Source organism: Neopelma chrysocephalum, unplaced genomic scaffold, assembly GCF_003984885.1.
Source record: "Neopelma chrysocephalum unplaced genomic scaffold, ASM398488v2 Primary Assembly neopelma1_286, whole genome shotgun sequence".
Classification (NCBI taxonomy): Eukaryota; Metazoa; Chordata; class Aves; order Passeriformes; family Pipridae; genus Neopelma; species Neopelma chrysocephalum.
Window position 1 is genome coordinate 374,757 of NW_020897948.1, and position 17,767 is coordinate 392,523.

General features: G+C 44.4%; 1 protein-coding gene across 3 annotated transcripts in view; it reads right to left on the reverse strand.

Annotated features, from left to right (window-relative positions):
* The window catches only part of NDRG3 (NDRG family member 3), a 43,300-nt gene extending 28,991 nt beyond the window's left edge, over positions 1 to 14,309 (reverse strand). The window contains exons 1-3 of one of the 3 annotated variants that reach the window (XM_027704705.1): positions 14,201 to 14,309; positions 4,118 to 4,223; positions 223 to 258 (exon numbers count right to left, since the gene is read on the reverse strand). In XM_027704705.1, the coding sequence (XP_027560506.1) occupies positions 223 to 258; positions 4,118 to 4,174 (93 nt within the window). In that variant the 5' untranslated portion in view covers positions 4,175 to 4,223; positions 14,201 to 14,309. The remainder of the gene's footprint in view (positions 1 to 222; positions 259 to 4,117; positions 4,224 to 14,200) is intronic. The other 2 variants (XM_027704706.1, XM_027704707.1) reach the window with 2 other exon arrangements.
* Positions 14,310 to 17,767: the final 3,458 nt, after the last annotated feature.

A 17,767-nucleotide genomic window follows, 5' to 3' on the forward strand; every position in this document is an offset into this window, starting at 1 on the left:
GGCAGAGCAGTCCAGCTCTGCACCTTAGAACTCAGAAGAAACTGCTTGGCGTGAAAGGGTGAAGGGCAATTTCTGCCACTGGACATATTCCAGTTCTTATTGATTAAACCTCAACAGGAACTAAAATTAAGATACAGGGTTTTTTTCATCTCTCTCTCTCAACAATACTGCTGAGCGATGGGGAGTCTATCAACCAATCCTTGTCTCCTACACGTGTCTTACCTGACAGTCGAAGTCCTGGAAGTTGCGAGCTGCATTCTGTTAATGAAAAACAGGAAAAAGAAAAAAGAGTTCAGCACAGTGCCCCAGAACACCCCCAACAACATCATGAAAGTTCCCCTCAGAGACCTCTGTCTTAGTACAGTCGAGCATGGCTGCAGTCAGGTCAGCGGCAAAATATGAGACTTGTACAAGTAAACCTCATGCAAGTTCTGCCCATTTGTACACAGCAAAGTTATGGGGCTGTCCAGAGGCTGCCACCTAAGGGGAGCACCTGTGGGCACAGCTGAGAGCATTCGAGCAGGGACAGTGCACATAGAAAGGACCGTGGCCAAAGCTGGGCTGGGTATGGGTTGGGGTTTGTCTGGTCCTGCTGTTCATTAAGAATTTGGATGCAAAACTCTTGAAGGACTAACCCTGGGATCTCATGTAATAAGCACAGGAAAACAGGCCATGCAGTCACTGCCACGGGCATGGGATTGTTCCATGGCACACACAGGGACCCTGCAAGCTACTGAAACCCCAGCACATGGGAACTGGGCTCAGCAGCTCACAACTGACTGCTCCCAGAGGGTGACCCACACATGCAGCTGAACACAGTCGGGACAGCACACATTTGGCATCCTGCAGGTTTGAGGGGCTGCAGGAACCTGTCTGTGTGCTCACATGCTTTGTTAACACTGTCTCTGACCACAGAGTAGGTTACACCACTGAGAGCTGTCAGCTGCTGAAAAGGCTGAGCAAATCACTTGAGACAGCATTACAGCTCATGTGCTTTAGGCATAGCACCTTAGCACTAAAATTACAACTAGGATCACATATGCACAACAGAAACACTCCAAACATTTCTTCTGGCTGAGTACCCTCACTCCTCTCCATGTGTAAACACATGGCCCTGTTTTCCTCCCTGCAGGGCCTTGCCACATTAGCAAGAACAGAGGTTGCTACCTACATTCTGCAGTTTGAGACATTTGAGATATCTGCAAATCTGTTTTAAGGATCCATTCCCCCCTTTCCTCATCTGTGGTAAGTATTGAACCCTGTCAATGTTTTGAGCATAACATGGCAAAACCCACCAAATCCTCAGGATGTGGGAAAAGAAACTAAAAAGCAGCCCCCTCTTATTTCAATTTGAGACACTGAAATTAATTGAGATTTCTGACATCACCACTGGGTTGTGAAAAAGGTCAATTCAGTCACCCAGTGCCACAGAGATTAGGGACTTTAACAAAACCTATGGGGAAATGAGAAATTTCTGTATCCAGCACTGGATTTGGATGGTGCATTCTAAGTAAAGAAAAGGCTGAACTGAATTTGTACTGGGAAAAGCCTGAAATCCCCTGAGTGAATGGAGAGGAAATGACACAGAGCAAGGAATGAAGGTCTGAACTGGGCTGCTTGTTGTCAGGTTGTACCATGAGGCACAAGCAGCATTAGGGCTGAAATGCCCTGACTCCTGCATACTTGATTTTAACACACCAAAAATCTGACTTTAAACCATTTATTCATTGTCTTGAGAAAGTTTAAGGCAAGTTTTCCAGGCTGCACCTCAAAATACAGAGCTAGCTGGGCCAACACAACCCAGCCTAAGGGCTGCTCATTCCACTTCCTGAATCTGGCTCTGGCATTTCAGTAACTTTTCACTGGGGCAGTCCTCTCTTTTTCTCTCTCTTTCTACTAAATGGGAACATTTGAAGTTCCTTTACTTCTCCAATATAAAGTTACTGCATTTTAGTGAGGCTGAATGAGGTGAACCAGTATAGTGTATTTTACTTCCCTGCACTTGCTATCAGGCTTAAACTACTCAAAAACAAAAATGTGTTTGTATTCTTTAAAAGTCAAGCTTGTAACTTTTTGCTGATTTGAGACAGAACATATCCAGGACTCAGTGGTCCCCAGTGTCATTAACTAGAGTTAGACAAGTGAACAAGATATGACCTGTTTCCATTTCCCAGGCAATTCCACTGTTTTGAGTATTAAGACACCAGAGCTCCTTCTCTGTGTACCTTTGTACCTGAAGAGTGCATGAGCACTCACCCATTAACACCTTAAGAGTTTTACTGTACTATTTCTGGCCATTAATCCATGCTGGTTCGAACTCCTACACCTAAAGTGGGTTGGTCAGTAAAAATCTTAGTAAACTGCCAGCTCAACACATTTTGGACTCTGATATGCTGCACAGAACAGCACGTTATGGCACCACACCCACATGCTCCATAAACTATGTCTAAAAAGCACACGTATTATTTTAAGCTTGAAAACCTTACTAAGGGCTGGACCTTGGAGTTGGCCACTCCCTGAGGCCCTCCCTTCGTTAAAATAAAGTGTAAAAAGGGGAGCCTCAGCACTCTTCTCTTCCCGTGCAGTACTGAGGATGGTTCTGGAGCCACTCACTGTATTTTTCCCTACTGAGGTACTGTATACTTTCTGTAAGTTCAAAACTGAGTCAAGGAAAGCAGGTATCACTCTATATGTGCCCTTCTGTGTGCTGGTTACCACCACTGGGTGTTCTGTTCTGATGAGCACACTGCATTTGAACCAGAACTCACACCACAGCCAGGACTGGATGGCACTGACCAGGCCAGACTTGACACAGAGACTGAAACTTCTGAAGTGAAACCCACTGTTTTGGCAAGCTGCAATACCTCCTACTTAGGTCAGCTGACTGAAGCAAGGGCAATCTACCCTCTTGAATTCAAACATGGAAAATCCCAGGAGAATCATGAGCAAGATCTGGGGCACTGCATTTAGGAAGCTTGTCTTCTGTAAATGTTTAATTCTTGTTAATACCACAAACTGTATTTTAGCTGCTGGTCTACACTGATTTTGTACTTCCCAGACTCACCTTCCAGGAAATATTTCAAAAAATTGAGTTGAGGAAGCCCAGCAGTCAGCACTACTCTGTCAGAACAGGCAGCTGGACTGCAGAGTTCAGCTGAATTTTTAGATTTCACAGGTACTAAACAGATATGCTAGAACACTAGAGAAATGAGGAAAAACTAATCCATACAGACTAAAACACAGCAGAATTTCAGAGATTTCATCCATTTTGTGGCAGACAGCCCAGTCTCCTATAGGCACACGGTGAGTGGACAGAGCACCACAACCCTTTGGCAGCACAAGCCAGTTCTTGATGATGCCATTAAACAGCAAAGCCTTGGGAACTGCTTCCCATGCCATTGGGATTGGCTGTGAGCTATGGAAAGCGACCCAACTGCATTGCTCATAATCACAGTTTGCAGGTGCAAGATGCTAGATCTTGTTGGGATGCCCATAATGACTTAGGCACTCAGAACAACAGTTTGTGGCAGAATCCAGAGAGGCCAGGGCTCTCCTAAAGCCTAGATGGCTCTTCTGCAGCCCACAAAACAGAAAGACTTAAACAGCTGCTGCAATACGATGATTTTCAGAAGTCTCAGTATTGGATGAGTCTGGACTGCTCTAGCTGAGCTCTGGAGACATTAAAAGGAAACAGCTCTCCATTACTAAATTCAGAGAGACGGGGCTGGTTTGGGTGTCAAAACACTAAAGGATAATTTAAGACAAAATATTTTAAACAAAAAAAGAAAATAGGATACAATAATCCAAAGTTCCTCTAACAAGGAGAAACTTATTAGAGGTTCTACAATGGGATCACCTTCCCATTTTCTGCCCAGCCTTTGTAAATCCTCACTACAGGCATGACATACTGTTTGGCCAGGACTCCAAACTTACCTGAACTGTGGTGGTCTGTCATTCCCTGAGACTATGGAAGAGTGTGTGGTGGTAAATTACCAGAGTGGGGTTTTTCAGTACTTAAGATACTTTAAGCTGTAAACAGCTTCTGGCAATCAGGGCTCCTTCCCAGACACAAAGTCAGCCTGAGTACACTGTGAGAACAAAGCAGCAGCTGCATTACCTTGTCATTCAGCAGCGGTTTGATCTCTGTCAGCTGAACATCCTGCAGTTCATCCATGGTGCTGGAACTGAAGCCAATTAATCCTCAGAGCAGCAAATGGGTGATTCTGAAACAAAGACATACTGTTAGAAAGAGCATTAGAAGTGAGGCTAGTCAAGGAAAGCTTTCAGATTTTTTCATTAGACTTGTCTGTGCTCCAAACGAAGCCTGCAAGAAGCTGGTTCTTGGTGCAACACAAGGCACCTGTAAGTGCAGAAGGTAAACCCAATCGTGCTCACACTGTGTCAGTCTCCTTACTCCTTGTCCTGCCCACAGAAAGTTGTTCCTGAAAGCTCAGGCCTTTCCACTGAGAAAGTCTGAATCCTTTTCCATGCTGGTACTTCAGCCACAGTGTGTCTGGAAGTGAACTGGAAATTAACTGATCAGCTGAGTGAAAAACTGTGTTCAGTATGTGGCAATACTGACTTCCCCCTGCCACGACCAACAGACCTGAACCCCAGTGTCCTGCCACCAAAAGCAAGGCTCTGCTGTATCCACAAGACGCAGCCAAAACTAAATCCACACATGGGAGACAGAGGTGTGGAGATCCAAGCTCGCTGGCAGAACATCAGACAGCCCAGAACCCAGGGCAGCCCCTGCAGCAGGTGGGATATTGTTACACCCTGAGCTCGCTTGGTGGGTTTTCAAAGGGCTTAGGTACTTAGATTCCCTCTGGCAGCACACAGGAGAAAACAACAAAGTTCTCATGAGGCTGAATAACAAATTTTACTTGCAAACATTAGAATGTTAAGGTAGAATAAGGTTCTTGGCAAATTTTAAAGCAACATCCAATCAAAGAAAGGCACTTCACAAAGCATTGACTTAGCAAGCTCCAACTCATCCAATGTTAAGTTATGCAGATTTTGAGAAGAGGAAGTTAGGAGAAGAGAGGGAGAGAGAGACAAAGGCAAATGAGAGCGAAAGATGACCAGTCACTGCCTTGGACTCAGCGAGGTCTCAGCTGCTGTCAGGTCCAAGGCAGTGGGACACACCAGCACCACACCTGTGCCACTGCTTTTATCTGCTCTGGTCTCCCAGGGCCCTCCCCAGGTGCGGCTTTTGGGGTGCCAGTGGCTTGATAACCATTTTGGGACTGGACCAGAGGCTCCAGTGAGTGGGATGTGGAGCACAGACCACCCCACCCACACAGAACTTGTCCTACCCCCCCCCTTAGTTGTTTTGAGCCAGTAATCATTTCTCCAATCTCCTACAGATATAAAAATGGTCCCCAGATATGGCTGGTCCAGTGGAATATGTGCAGGTAACACTGTTAACTGGGCAGCCCAAACAATGAGATAGTGCAAAGTCAGCAAAGGGAAGAAAAAAGTATAATCAACAGTATGTGAGGCTGCCACATGTCTGTGAGAAATCGCTGCTGCCACGGAGCCAGAGGAGAAATCTTCCAGTATAAATACAGCAGTAAGGATGTAGGAAAATGTGGCTGAGTTTACCAGGGATTTAATTACTCCTCTGGAGGCTCTAGCTGTGTTTCTACACAGAAGAATTTCTAGAGCAAGCAGTTGCAGCAATATGAAGATGGCTCTGGCAGGAGATGGTCGTGCTGGATGGTGCAGGTTATCGGGCTGTTCAGGAAAACTGCACCTATTATTACTGCAGTCACAAACAGAATGAAGCATGTGGTGGACTTCCTGGACACCAGCTGAGTGTGCTAGGAAAAGTCTCTTGCATACTGTCAGAAACAAAATTCTTTGTCCAAGACATTATAGGCTACTAATCACAGAAGAAAAAAAGTGGAAAAAGAACACGTGTGTTCCCCAGCCACCTTGATTCCACACAAACATGTCCTGCCCTGGGAAGGAGCAGTCCCCTTCACCCCAAATATTGTGCAAAGCTGCACCCTTTGTGCCAGGACTAACACTGGTGTGGCTGAAGCCAGTCTGGCACAAAACAAATGGAAACAAAATGCCTTTTCCCTTTGAAAATCAGCCATAGCAATTTCCCTCTCTTTTATGTCCTTTGCTTTGGGAAACTTTAAATTACTCTTCCTTTTCAGCTTTTTTGCCATAAAAGATACCAGTTGTGAGTTTCAAGAAACCAGTTAATCTAGTAACAAGCCCTTACCCCACAATGAACCTTTACTCAGAAGAGGAGTAACTCATTTCCTCTGTAAGCCCCAGAGGAACACTGGTTACTGTCTTTCTGATAAGATATTATGGAATAAAAAAAATACTTCTACTAAGGAATTACAACTTCCATATACACTGGGGCTGATTAAGAGCTCAGCATCTACCAGGTTCTCTTGAAAACAGCATCCCATGAGGTTACAGACACAAAAGGAGTTTCACACAAGCATCACAAAGTGTATCTGCAGATAAGCTGCAGACAGTACCAGAATGACCACCTTCACCTTATTATCTGGAGAGGACATCCCTTCCCTTAGGCTCCTCTGAAAAGACACCTGCTGGGCCCCTGGCAGGCAGGAATGTGATGCTTATTCTTGGGGTCACCCAAGAGACCAAGAAGTTGTTCGTCTCTCTGAAGGGATTAAAAAACTGTGCACACACAAGCCACCTTTCTCTGTGGGTTTTTATACACAAGGGATTGGTAAATTCCTGAGTCTTAGGCTCACACCTTGCCTTTATGCCTAAACCAGAGTCCACAGGGAAGCAGGGCATCTAATAACTCCTCTCTGCTGAGCTCTGACTGACCAAAGAACATGTCAGAGCACCAATTCTCTGCATTAGTTTGCTCAAAGATACTTTTGATAAAGCCTTGAAGATATTTCTCCTACTTTTCCCCTGGCTATACAAAGAGCAACAACTCCCAGAGAGCCCTGGGATGCATCCTGCATAAACCTGCCCAGGGACACCATTTGCTGTCAGTGTGAGGAGGTCCTTGAAGTGTGCAAAGCCTAGAGAGGCAGAGATACACATTCTGTAAATCCCATGCACTACTATGTTCATCATTTACAATATGAGAAGAATAAAAACTTAAGTAGGGCTTCAAAGCAAGGATTATCAAATGCTTATATCTCATCAGCTCTGATTTCATACTTGGTCTCTAGATTCAATTAGAGTGCACACAGTAAACAGCATCGCTCTGAAATTAATCTGATGTTTATCTTCCTGGTCCACTATTGCTCCAAATATTGCCTCAGGGGAAGGGGTGTCTCCAGGGCAAACTCCTAGGGCACTGCCCATAATGGGCACTGCTTGTCACCCCTTCCTTAAAGCGAGCTGGGCAGCAGGAGGAAAGGCTGCTGAGCTGAGAATTACTTGACACTTCCTTGAGAGAGAAGAGACAACCTTCCTTTCCACCAGCTGGGCTCAAACAGCTGGGAAAACTTCTGTAGGGGAGTTCACAGAGGAGTAAGAGACCTGCTAGGCAGTGAGCCTGCAGCACAGTCAGCCTGGGAGCTCCTCTGCCCTCTCACCCAGGAGCAAGGCCTCCGAAGGGATGAGAGAGAGCCCAATGCTGAGGGGGGCCAGGAAGCCACTGAACATTGCTGAACTGAGATTAAATCACACAGAAAGATCAAACCTGCACAGCCTCAAAGGGCCAGACGGTGAATTTTTTTCCTAAACATTTTGATTCTAAATCTATTCATCCAGCAAATTTGATTTTTTTCTCCTTTCCTAGAAACTTAAAGCTTTTTGATGGTTTTTTGAAGGAAAAGGTACAGGTGGTCCCCATCACTGCTTGCAAGCAGCTTTTTTTAGCTTGCTGAACCAGCTCTTCCCAATCCACTCGTTTGGGAGCTCTCCACAAAAACAGCTGTCACAGCCTCAGGACGTCATTTCAATCCGTTCAGAGGATATCCTGTAGGTAGATGCATGCACTTTTCTCTTCCCAAGGTCTTAGCAAGCTCAGTGTGATTGCCCTGCACTGAGTCTGGGTAACTTATGATCACAGCACAAGATCTGACTCGCTCTACAGGACTATTTGCCACAACTTCAGGCAAGCACCCTGCTATGCCAACAGCAACACACCTTCTGGTTTGAGACATGGCAAAGGGGCACGTCTGAGCAGAAGAGAATGCTATGTAGCAGAGAGACCTTGTAAAGCACATCTGCAAGTGCAGAGGCAAAGGGAAGGGTGGGATGTTGTTGATCTGGGGCTATTCTCTGCTCCAACTGTGTTAAAGACTCCTTGTAAAAGCTCTGCAGACATGTCTGCCCAGGAAACAATCAAATTCCTCCTCCACTCCTCCTGTTATTTAAAGAGACATACATGTCATTTCATAAGCTGACACAACAAAGCAGCATAAATATTCATAGCACTCAAAAGAGCTCTGTAGAAGACAGACTACAGGCAAAGCAAAAGGTTTGCCTGGAACGATCCGTGTATAAATCATACATTTTTTCTATAAACGTCCCTGTACCACCTGCTTTGTAAGTATTCCTCTTGCCTCTATTTATATATTACTATAAATACACTCAAATCCCCCAGCTGAAACCATCCATCCCTTTCCAAAGGTTTCCTGAAGGCTGGAGTAGATTCTCTCCTCTTTGAAAATCAGTAAGACAAGAATCCAGGAAAGATGTGGTGAATCATTAAGCATGGAGATTAGAATCAGGGTAGAAGACAGAAGGCTACAAAAAAACAAGGCTGGTGAGCCTCAGAAAGGAAGCACCTACCTATAAATAAGATCTGAAATCCATGTTTGTGTGCTTACTCCAAGATAAGGCTACTCTCAATTTACACAATTTCAATATACAAAGGAAGAAGTTGCAGTAAAGTGAGTTCAGTAAGTCAAGAGCACAAGTCCTACAGACCTGGGCCCACTGAGCAAGAAACCACATCATCTGCAGGGACTGAGGCTCCAGGTCCTGGTCACTGAGGCTCTGGCACAACTGCTTCCCACAGGGTTGGGAACTGCAAGAGCTGCATTTTGACTTCAACTGTTTTCTTATGTGGGTGCAATCTCTCCACACTGCTAAGGAACTCAGTCCAACAAAACCTTGCATTCAGAGGCTAAAAATTCTTGTTTGTTCATCTCAACTTGAATACAGCTTCTAATTTGTTACCTCCATAGCCTGCTATACTCCTGCTTTGTATGTTAACCACACTGGGGCAAAATCACACCGATCGGTTACCAAGCTGTGCTACCAAAAACATGCACTGCCTCGTTCAGCAGCCCAGCACAGCCCAGCACAGCCCAGCACAGCCCAGCTGAGGCAGCTCCTCTCTAGGGACTGATGGCACTTCCAGCCATGACAATCCAAGTTATGTTCCTGAGAACCACCCTCCGACACAGCCGCCCACTTCTAAGGAGATGGAAAGCAGAAATGCTGCTCCTGGCGTGCAAAGGAAGATGTGAACAAACCCATGCAGCCCATGCTAGAACTCAAACACTCTACCCACAGCCTGCACGTTTGCTGCTCAGGCATTTCTCCAGCCGTGTGTGCTGTGCAGCTTTCCACAGCAACTTTCCCTTTCTTCATAGGGGGATTCCCACTTTCTGTGCCTTCCATGCTTTGCTCTCACACACAGGAAGACCAGCTGCCTGACAGGGCTCCTGAGCCTGGTTGGGCAGACTGCAGCCTTGGCAGATCTCAGCTAAGTTTCATTTATGGGCCTTGAGACCCTTGGGCACTCCTGTTGTGTTGCTCCTCAGCCCTCTGCAAGCCGCTGGGCAGCAGTGTGCTTCCCAAAACCTGCACAGGCTACTCTGTTTTCTACATTAAAATGCTGGCTGACATTGCAAACTTTCAGCAAAACAGGCAAAAGATCCAAATTCCCTTTAAAAATATTTTCCTAGGTTACTCACTCTGCGTTCCAGCTCATATATTTCTGGGAATGCACCCCATGGCATTCCCTCTCCAAGACAAACCGCGTGCCTGCAGAGGAACTCTGTTCTGCTTCACTAGTGCAGTGCCAGCTCCTGCACTCGAGCAACAGCAGCTTCCTAACCCACCCTGAAATCTGGGCTACACCTAGAACAGAAATGCCAGCTGGCAAATATAATTTCTAAGGAGCTTAAACAAGACCTACATCTAACAATGGCTTTGTAAGGAAAAGGTCCGTGCCCAGCTTAATTCTGGAGGAGTCCAATTCTAACTAAAGTCAGTGTCACACTGCCACAGGTGTAACTGAGCTCAGCGAGCAGGACACCATCCCTGCCGACCATCTGAACTAACAGGCAACAATACAGCAAAAGTCTTCAAATTGTTTTGCATTACCTTGACCAGTACCCATGAGAACACTGACCCACGTACTCCCCTGTACAGGACAGTCCCAGAAGTTTTAGAGAGGGACACCCAGGATATAAACTGGCACGAGAAATTTCTCCGATGAAAATGATGCAAACTACTGTCTTTGAAAGAGCCTTTTCTGGTCATGGCTCTTTCAAACAGCCTTGCAGCATTTCCCTGAATAAGCTGTTCCACTAAAAGCAAATGAAATAAGCAGTGGCTGCTACCATCAGTCATGTGATTCACATGATGTCCCATGTCCCCCTCATGTCCAGTGGCACCACCCTAGAGCAGCACCCACATTACCCAGTGTCAGAGCTTGCACAGCTCAAACTAAACCACAGACCATTTTTACCAGTTTCACGGCAAAGGACATGTTCAAATGAATCTGCTCAAGGACTCTTTCACCTCTACTGAGCCACCTGCTTCCACTACCCCAGCAGGCACAGGTGAGGGTTCTCAAAGGTTTTGGTTGGATGTTTGTCCAAACCAAAACATCTGTAGCTCTTCATCAGCTCTGTAACCATCACAGCATCCACTGCAGCTTCTCCCCATGCCATCTCCTCTCTGGCCCTCTCTCTCCACCTTCGAGCTCTCACCTGCAGAGGCACTCACTCTTTGTACCTGACCTCACTTGCTCCCCAGCACTCACTCTCTGGGAAATGCTCTCTTCAGCAGCAACCTACTCGTAAGCAGCTTATGCTGAAATTTGACTGCTTTCCACCAGACCCTTCATTTTCCTCTGCAGTTTGACTTTCAAGCTTGTTTCTGCTTCATTTCAGCCATGCCTCCTAACTGACAGTGCATTTTTACATTTTAAGTGAAAAAAATTAACCAAATGTGAGTACATACTGCACTGAGCAAAGCAAAGTGTTCCAGAGCAAAGTGGGTTGGAAATCCATTTAAATGAGATTTTAACAATGATTTTTATCATGAAACAGCAGATTTCAATTTACTGAAATTTAATGCTGATTTTGCATTTTATTTATCTTATTGAAAAGGTTGCATTTTCACTGGTTACCAAACATTAAATTGCAGTGGTCCAAGACCAGGTTGGACGGGGATTGGGGCAACCTGATCTAGTGGAAGGTGTCGCTGCCAATGGCAGGGGGTCAGAACTGGATGATTTTTAAGGTCCCTTCCAACCCAAACCATTCCATAATATAACCATTACACTCAACTGAGCCTTCTTGCTGCGTGGGAGGAACCATCATTTAAGTTATTGTATAGCTAAACAAGCAATTAGTCAGACCTCGGTTTTTGTATTTTGTAATGCAATTTTGATTGACATTTTTAGTTCATTTGTGTGAGGTGCTACTGGGATGGAAGAAAAATACTGAGATCAAATGCATAAGAAAAAAAATCTGTACAGTAACTTCCATTTAAATTTTTTGTGCTCACTCATATATATAAATTGTACAACCTAAACCCAATGTCATAACATATATTCACCAGTGAAGAAATAGCATCCAGTAGTTTTGGTCACATCTCTTGGCATGTGCAGTGTAATGTAGTGGAGTCTGGATAAACCAAACTTAAAAATCATCACAGACATGTGAAAAGCTCAAGAAGAACAAACAGTTCTGCTCCTCAGCAGCTAAGAAGACACAAATGCTTCTGGGTTCAGCTCATTCAGGTAATGAACAGCCTTTCACTGTGCTCTGTATGTTATACACCTGAACCACTTCTGGCTTCACAGAGCAAACCCAAACTGTTCTTCTTACTTCATTCAAACTTGAATAAATGGGGTTTGGCCATCAGAAAGTAGTATACTTGCAGGCAAAAGCTGATCAAACATTTCAGCATCTCCAATTCCAAGTTATACACCCTGGAGGACGTGGGAGAGACCTTAAGTTTTATCACAGCAAATACATATTGTTTAGAATTAAATAATGATAGGTATTGAATATAAGAATACCAATGTACACAGAAGACAGACATAAGTCTCAGGATGCAGTTTCATCTGCTCTAGCTACAAACCGCTTGCAAAAGGGGCATTCAAGGGACTGATATAAATTTTAAGAACACATATACATTGTATGAAAAACAAATTGCCAAAATAAGATTTTTATTATATGGGTTTTGCTCCTTCTTCCTCAATAATGAAATTTTCCCCTTATGCATGCAGCACTGCTCCTTGAGCTTCAGTGAACAAGCTCTTTCAGTTTGGCCCACCCTGTGCCATCTGAAGGACAGCCTGAAGTATCAGTGCCATTACTTCAAACCCACTGCAACTGCTGTACAGCTCTCCCATCATTTCCAGTCTGTGGATTCACTTCCAAGCAGAAAACATCCTTAGGTGTGTCAGGCTGAATTATATGCCCATCCTGAGGCAGCTGGCCAGGAGAAACAACTCTGGTTAGCACAGTTAAAACCAGTAACAGATACAGGACAACTCAGAATCAATTCATGAGGAAATTTCAGGAGGAAATTTCATTATTCATTTAATACAATTGTGGGTCACTGCCAAAAGGGATGCTCCCGTCCTCCCTCCCTGTGCCAGCCAGAACTTCCTTCCTCTCCTTCCCTTGCACCAGGCCAATGATTATGCAATAATCTGGCAAATCAGATCTGCTTACTCCCTCCCTCAAGACTAGCTTTCACTTGGATCAGTGAACTGACTGATGAAAAGGCTCCTCCAGTTCCTTGTGTGCCACCTTTTTTCTAAATCTGTCAACTACAAAGACCTTGATTTGAAGTTTGATTGTAAGAAACCAGGTGTTTGGGCAGCATTAGCTCTCCAGCTGAATCAGAGAGCAGATACTGTACATGCTCACTACGCTGCCAGAGGATATGTGGGGCCTGCACTTAGCCTCTAATCCATTTAGATAGTGGATACAGAACAGAACTCTGAGTTGTCTTGTTGTAAGGTATTATTTCAGGACATAGAGGAACTAAAGTTTCACCTGACAGCCTCTGAAAAGGAACATCAGACCCTTCAGCTCTCTACTCTGCTCTGTCCCCTTGCAGGCAGAACCCAATCCCTGCCTCAGGCAATGTCTGGAATGCTTGACTGTAACATGAGCAGACTTAATGCAGACTGTTTGCCAAGCTACCTTTCTGCTGCTTTAGTGAGCTGAAGGAGCCTATAAGACAATCACATGAACATCAGAACAAGCTCATGTCATGAGGACCAGACATGTAATGAGCTCTGGAGTCATCTCCAACTCCTGCAGTCTAAGCTGAGGATCATGTACATCAGAGTAGGCAAATATACAAATAAAGCAGTTAACTCACTACAGTCTTCATGGTGCTCCCTGGATACGGGTAAGCAGGGCTGTAAATGAACACCTAAGTATGCATCAGCATGGGCATTCATGTTATAAGTTCCTGAAATGGATAGAAGCCTTTTGATAAAACAGGTCATAATGTCTTATTTCAGAGAGGATAGAAACATTCCTGGAAGTGTCCAAGGCCAGGCTGGATGGGGCTTGGAGCAACCTGGTGCAGTGGAAGGTGTCCGTGGCAGGGGACAGGGACAGGGATGAGATATTTGAGGTCCCTTCCAACTGAAACCAGTCTGTGACTCTGTGATGCAGCAATGAACCACACTTTCTTTCAGTCACTGTGAGTATCCTCCCTTAGGAGTTCCAGGAGCAGTTTGCAAACACCTGCACGAATACAGGAGAGAGACAGGATGGAAAACACCACCTGCTTAAGCAGTACATCATTCATAAGAATGACTGCTGTCTAATGTCAGTTATAAAACTACATATAAAGTAGATATGTAAAATACCATTGGAAGGCAGTTGATGTTTTCCATAGAATTAGGAATGCCTTTCTGTAACTAGCTGGAGGCCAAAGGAGGACGGCACTCTGTACCAAATATGCCTCCCCAGATTTTAAGTTTGTCAGATCAGGCCCCAGGAGGAATCTCTGACCTACTTACCAGGTTCCATGTGCACCCAAACCCAGTTTGCTCTCCACAGATTCCAGTGGTTATTCTTGGTTGCTTGTGAGTTTAGATCTTCCTGCAAAAGCTCTGGCCATTACTGCCTGAGATCTGCCAAAGTCCAAAAGACACATCCTCTTAAAGGTACCTTGTTTCCTGGTGAGATTCTGTCCCTCCAAATCCAAGCCCTGTTGGCACCTTAGGCAGCAAAAAACATCTGCTTCCCTTTTGCTCCATCCTTCTTTCCCTCCCTTTCCTCATTCATCCCCACACTGATTCATGTTTGAGTGGTCAAAATCAGAAGCCAAAGCTATCTAATGTGTGAACTGGACTGGGTAAACAACTTATACCAGGAAAAGAACAGTTTTTAGAACGGTAGGTTGAATCTGCATAGCTTTTGCTTATTATCGGTTAGAAGTAATAATTTCTTTTTTCCTCACCCAAACTTCCTTACTCCAAACCAAGGTCCCTGGTTAAGATCAACTCAGAGCTTCACTGTCATTAAGAAATCATAGTGTATGTTAAAGTGGTTCCTATTAAGTGAAATTCAGTTTCGTACACTTGGGGTACTCCAAAAACATTCACAAGCTTAAGGCGGTTTCACATCACATATCTCACAATGGAAACCCATGATCCCACAGGCACTCCAGCTAGGACATCCAGTTATTGTAAACAGAGCTCTGAGGATGTTAAAACACAAAGGTATTACTTCTTTCAAAACTAACTGAAGATCACAATACAAGTGATTTAGTTCTAATACTCTAGTTCTGAATGAAGTTAAACCACCACATGGGTTTCATGTTTAACCCCTCCTTGTTTAGAAAGACTGGGTTACAGCAAATTAATTCCTGATTTCATTCCATAGAAACCAGCATGAGACAAGGACACACTACACCAAAGCAACAGTTAAGGAACAAGCTGATTACACCAAAGTCTAAAACTAATTTCTCAGTAAGAATTACAAGAGGAAGTTTCTCAGCAGCCTGTTGAGAGCCTCGTCCACAGGTGAGGATGGCACGGCAGGAACACGGCAGAGTTCCTGTGTAGGGACCCAAACACAACTGCAGAGTCACACAGGCTGGAAGGGATTTCTGGAGGAGAGATTACTCCTCTGCAAGCAGGAGTAATTTCAAAGCTGGATCCAGTTGCTCAGGGCCTTACAGATTTGAAAATCTCTGTGGATGTAGATTCTAGCATTACACACCACTCTCATTGCTAAAATAGTTTCCTTTAATCCAGTGCGAATTTCCCTTGCTGCAAGTGGAAATAGATGAATAAACAATGAGATTTTTAACCTTAAAATATCACAGACCAGAGTAAAAAGAAAAATTAATATCCATAAGTAGGTGTGGCTGCTACAGCCACACATCAGAATTAATTAAAAATTCCCTTTCTAAAACTGTTTAATAATGAATAAGGAGTCAAGTCAGACTTCACAGTAAACCATAGATGAAGCAGAAATTCATCTGGTAGATTTTTCAGGGCAGATGTTAATATGTCAAAATAACAGGCTTAATATTAAATTGACTGCCAACTCTGAAAAATGTTCAATACTTTCCAGAAAAAGAACACGTGAAGAACTGCTCAGGATCTGAGCAGTGCAAGATCCAGTCTCAGAGAGTTCAAGAGCAAATGCCTAGGACATGGCATACCTGATAATTGCCCTTTGCCTGTACATCCACATGTACCTCAGACAGGGTCTATCTCTCTCAAGTCCTGTAGAAGCTTCCTGCCCAGTGCACTGAAACACTGCTGTTCCTTGTGAACAGAGGGTATTTACTCTCAGGCTTTGTGCTGCAGAGAAAACAGTAAGGCAGCCTCGCCCATGAAATCTCTCCTTCCCTGACAGTCACAAAAATAATCAAGAGCTTGACCTATTACACCCACAGTACTTTCATCCCAATGTCACAAAACAAAAATATGCAATATAAAGTAACACTCTGGAGGCTACATCAAAGACTGACTCCTTCTGACAGCCCGTTTGCACAGCTCTGAGCAGCCACAACTTCCCAGAAGTTCACATGTGCTGTCCAGAGAAGGACCTTCCCAACACAAGGCTCTTGGCAAACAGCAAGGGTTAGAACACCAGCCTCGACCCTACAAAAAGCCTCTTGACAACACCTTCTCCAAAGACAGGTTAGCTTGCCAACACTCACCCCAAGAGAAATTATCAAATATTTTTACTTGGTTTAGTATTTCCTTTGTGTAACATTACCTGCACATTTCTCCTATATTCTCCTTTAGGCAGAATTAAGTTTAAAGGAGAGCGCTGGTTACTTCTGGATTGATTTTATTCCTCCAACTTAACTCTTTTTCCCCTCCCTCTCCAAGCTTCATTGCCATATCCTTTTGGAAAATGGCAGATACATGATCTACCCCATGCCCAGTATTGCAATGTTATAGCCGTGATACCTAAAAAAACCCTCAGAATATATTTAAAATGTTCTGAAGAAGGACAGTCGTACCATAAGATGTAATTAAGACAGTATTAGTTGGGTGAATTGTGGTACTATCAGGTGCCAAACCCAATTGAAAAGACTATCACATTAGTTTAAGTCACCATCAGGGAACCAAAGTGTGGATTCTCTTGCGAGCCTCTCCCACAGCAATGTCAGCTAATGAGTTTCAGCTGACTTGTGCTGTGTTCTGTGGGTGCTCTCAGACCTCTCCACACACAGTGATCTGTGAAACCTCAGTAATCCAATTACCCTGGATCAGAATAACACTTTAAAAGTAAAATGATAATAACCCACCTTACCCAAAACATTTCCTCAGCACCTCCAGAGCCCGGTCCAGCCTCGGGCACAGCCGTGCCCTGCTCAGGAGCAAGGCCCTCGAGGCCACACGCTCACACTGCAGCGGGGGGTTGGCTCAGCAACACCAGCAGACCCCACCAAACTCCGAGCATCTCAAACATTTGCAGATTGAGGTCACAGCTTTTATTTAATGAGCTGGAAATAATGACACGTGTCTGTGACCAGCAGCCATTCTGCAGGTCAGAAGCAGATGTTAAACACAACCCCAAAGCACAGTTCTTCTGAGCAGTCTATGAGTCTAAGTTAGTGATGTCTCTACAATTCAGTAAATAAATGTTTAGCAAGGTGCTCTGAATTGGCCTAAAATGGCAAGAAATCAATTCTGTCAATAAATATGCAAACACAACAAAGCACAGGTAATAAACCACAAATAAACAGTACTCATACAATGGAACCATGTCTGGTTTCCATGAAGGCAAAACCTTCTGCTGTTTTGGAGCAATCCCAAATTGTTTTTTTATTGTTGTATTCCTGTAGTAGATGAAGCTGGATGTCCTACCACAGCATAAGAAAATGCCACCATCTCAACTCACGGTCCCAGAGGGTACATTAGCTCTTGCTGCCACCAAGTTTTAATACTCCAATCACAACCTCAGAACACCAGACACAAGGCCAGGCTGTTTGTTCTGAGCTGCAGGAACCGTACTTGACTTTACCAGGTATTTCCACTGAAATACTCTGTTGAGAAGTTGCACTGATTTTCCCAATGAAAAGTGATCAGAGGGGCTGTTTTAGCCAGCCAGGCTGC